Source organism: Oncorhynchus keta, unplaced genomic scaffold, assembly GCF_023373465.1.
Source record: "Oncorhynchus keta strain PuntledgeMale-10-30-2019 unplaced genomic scaffold, Oket_V2 Un_contig_25769_pilon_pilon, whole genome shotgun sequence".
Classification (NCBI taxonomy): Eukaryota; Metazoa; Chordata; class Actinopteri; order Salmoniformes; family Salmonidae; genus Oncorhynchus; species Oncorhynchus keta.
The window spans coordinates 14,654-17,500 of record NW_026284615.1 but is presented as its reverse complement, the minus strand read 5'-3'; the positions used below and the strand labels follow the sequence as shown (position 1 = coordinate 17,500).

The 2,847-nt window shown below is 55.2% G+C and overlaps 1 protein-coding gene across 1 annotated transcript in view; it reads left to right on the top strand.

Annotated features, from left to right (window-relative positions):
• Window positions 1–2,613, top strand: part of LOC118376605 (ATP-sensitive inward rectifier potassium channel 12-like) — a 9,957-nt gene extending 7,344 nt beyond the window's left edge. Inside the window, 4 exon segments of the mRNA XM_052506227.1 lie at window positions 573–774; window positions 982–1,049; window positions 1,134–1,862; window positions 1,865–2,613. Coding sequence (XP_052362187.1) covers window positions 683–774; window positions 982–1,049; window positions 1,134–1,862; window positions 1,865–2,613 — 1,638 coding nt within the window. The 5' untranslated portion in view covers window positions 573–682.
• Window positions 2,614–2,847: the final 234 nt, after the last annotated feature.

Genomic DNA, 2,847 nt, shown 5'->3' with positions numbered 1-2,847 from the left:
CTACACATAGCTAGTTGTTGGACATGTATTGTTCTACACATAGCTAGTTGTTGGACATGTATTGTTCTACACATAGCTAACTCCACACCTCACTTCAAACCATCCAGTGCTGCTGTTCTATAGCGTGCAGCTACAAACCTGTTACGGCTGTTATGCAACGCTTTCCCTTGGTCGCCCTGATAGTCTAGCGATCACATAATGGGTACTAGCTCTAACCCACTACGTCACCCGGCCTCTAACCCTGTCATCAAGCCAAACACCCGATCAATTGTTCCCTTAACAGGAGTTCAGCAGAGATTCCCCTCTCTTTCAGACCTTTGGCCCCTCCTATGTCTGTTAGTGTGTTCCACCCCATGCTGACATAAAGGGGCCTCGGGCGACCGGCTACGAGGGACTCAATCTATAACCATCATGATGAATATTTGTCTGTTTTTCTTCACGCATGAAGAGAGTTGACCATCCTACCCTCCTCCTGCATGACATGTGTAGATGTAGGAATACTGTGCATTGGGTGCTGTGATTCTGAATGACCTTAAACATTCATACTGTTCTCTGATTTGCTGTCATTCCAGGAAATGCATCAGAAGGAGGCAACGCTGATATCTCCAAGGGGTCCTTAGACCTGAGGCTGTTGTCCTCCTGCCCCTCTGCCCACAGCCTCCTACCAAGCTGGTCTCTTTTAATGGTTGGCACTGGCCACCGCGGCCCTGATTACTGCCCACACAGACACAGCCTGATGATCACTGGTGCCATGGGAGCGGTGCGAGTCAACAGGTAGGACCGAGGAATAGGACAATCAGCTCCTTTTCTCCCCCTTTTCCTGCCTCTAAATGCCTGTCCTTGTTGTCTATTCTTGGACTGTAAAACACAGGCAAATCATGTTTTTGACTGCACTGGGCCTTTAACTCTTAAACCTGCCATGTCTCCTTCACCCTCCTCTCTAAACTCATGTGTTTTGTTTGGGTTTTTGTTTCACATCAGATACAGCATCGTAGCCACCGATGAAGACCACTTCAAGATCTCCACCCTGGGCCTCCACAATGGCCATGGTCCCCTGATGCACCACAATATGACTGGGAGGGGTATGGGGGGCGGAGGAGGTGGTGGTGGTGGAGGAGGAGGAGGGTCAGAAGGAGGAGGAGGCGGCAGCTCGCTAGCCCTGCGAGCAACAGAGTCTGTCCACAACGGCCGCCAGATCTCCACGACGGGGCCCAACCATGTCCGGAGCCGCTTCGTGAAGAAGAACGGCCAGTGCAACGTGGTTTTCCACAACATGGAAGACAAGACGAAACACTATCTGGCCGACATATTTACCACCTGCGTGGACATCCGCTGGCGTTACATGCTGCTCCTCTTCACCTCTACCTTCCTGCTCTCCTGGTTCCTCTTCGGGGTGGTCTTCTGGGGAGTGGCCCTGGCCCATGGGGACTTCGACCTTCGACCCGGCCTGGGAGAGGGGCCTCTGGCCGGCTTGGAGGGAGGAGGGGTGGAGTGGAAGCCCTGCATCCTACACGTCCAAGGCTTCGTAGGGGCGTTTCTCTTCTCCATAGAGACCCAGACCACCATTGGGTATGGGTTCCGCTGCGTCACCGAGGAGTGTCCGGCGGCGGTGGCTACGGTGGTGGTCCAGTCCATTGTGGGCTGTATCATCGACTCCTTCATGATCGGAACCATCATGGCCAAAATGGTTCGACCTAAGAAGCGGGCGCAGACCTTGCTGTTCTCGCACCACGCGGTAATCTCCATGCGGGACGGGAAGCTGTGCCTGATGTTTCGCCTGGGGAACATGAGGAAAAGCCACATCGTGGAGGCTCACGTCCGGGCGCAGCTCATCCGGCCGCACGTCACCGCCGAAGGCGAGTACCTCCCATGGAGCAGACGGACATCGACGTGGGCTACGACGAGGGCCTGGACCGCCTCTTCCTGGTGTCTCCACTGGTCGTGGTCCACGAGATCAACGAGAACAGCCCGCTGTACTGCATGAGCAGCGCCGACCTGACGACAGAGGACTTTGAGATCGTGGTGATACTGGAGGGGATGGTGGAGGCCACGGCCATGACCACCCAGGCCCGCTCCTCCTACCTGGCCAGGGAGATCCTGTGGGGCCACCGCTTCGAGCCTGTGGTCTTCGAGAAGGAGCACCGCTACCAGGTAGACTACTCCCGCTTCCACAAGACCTACGAGGTGCCAGCTACTCCGCACTGCAGCGCCAGGGAGCTCCAGGAGATGACGGGCCGATCCCGCTCCCCCTCGTCTGCCTCCGGCTCTAGTTCTACCCGGTCAGTGTCCCCTCTCGATCCCAAGTCCTCTGGCCTCCACCTCTTGCCTCCACACTCCCCCAGCGCCTTCTGCTACGAGAACGAGGTGGCCCTGTGCTGCGGGGAGGAGGAGGGGGAGGAGGTAGGGGAGATGGGTGTGATGCTGGGGGGGAGGGACGACGGGGAGGGGGAGGAGAGGGATGTACAACTAGACATCTTCCAGGAGAGATTTCAGGACCAGGTAGCGGTGGACATGAACATGCTGTGTGTGCTGGACATGGACAATCAGATTGACAGGCTGCAGCCGGCTATAGCTCTTGATGCGCTGGGCTTCAGGAGGGAATCAGGAGTGTAGTGACTGATTCACGCTATAGAGTCAAACTGAGACAAGACAATCCTGCGCTGGCCTGGTTACACATCCACTATAGTTGCTGGAACTGTGCTAGAAAGGATATTGTGAGAAGAAAATGTCCAAGCCAGCCAGGGCCGTAGCTACATATGAGGACACTGAGGTCCAGACCTAGTTAATTTTTAAAAATTATTTTAAAAAACGAAATGTATTTTTGGGGAACTCATTCGGGGTCTCAAT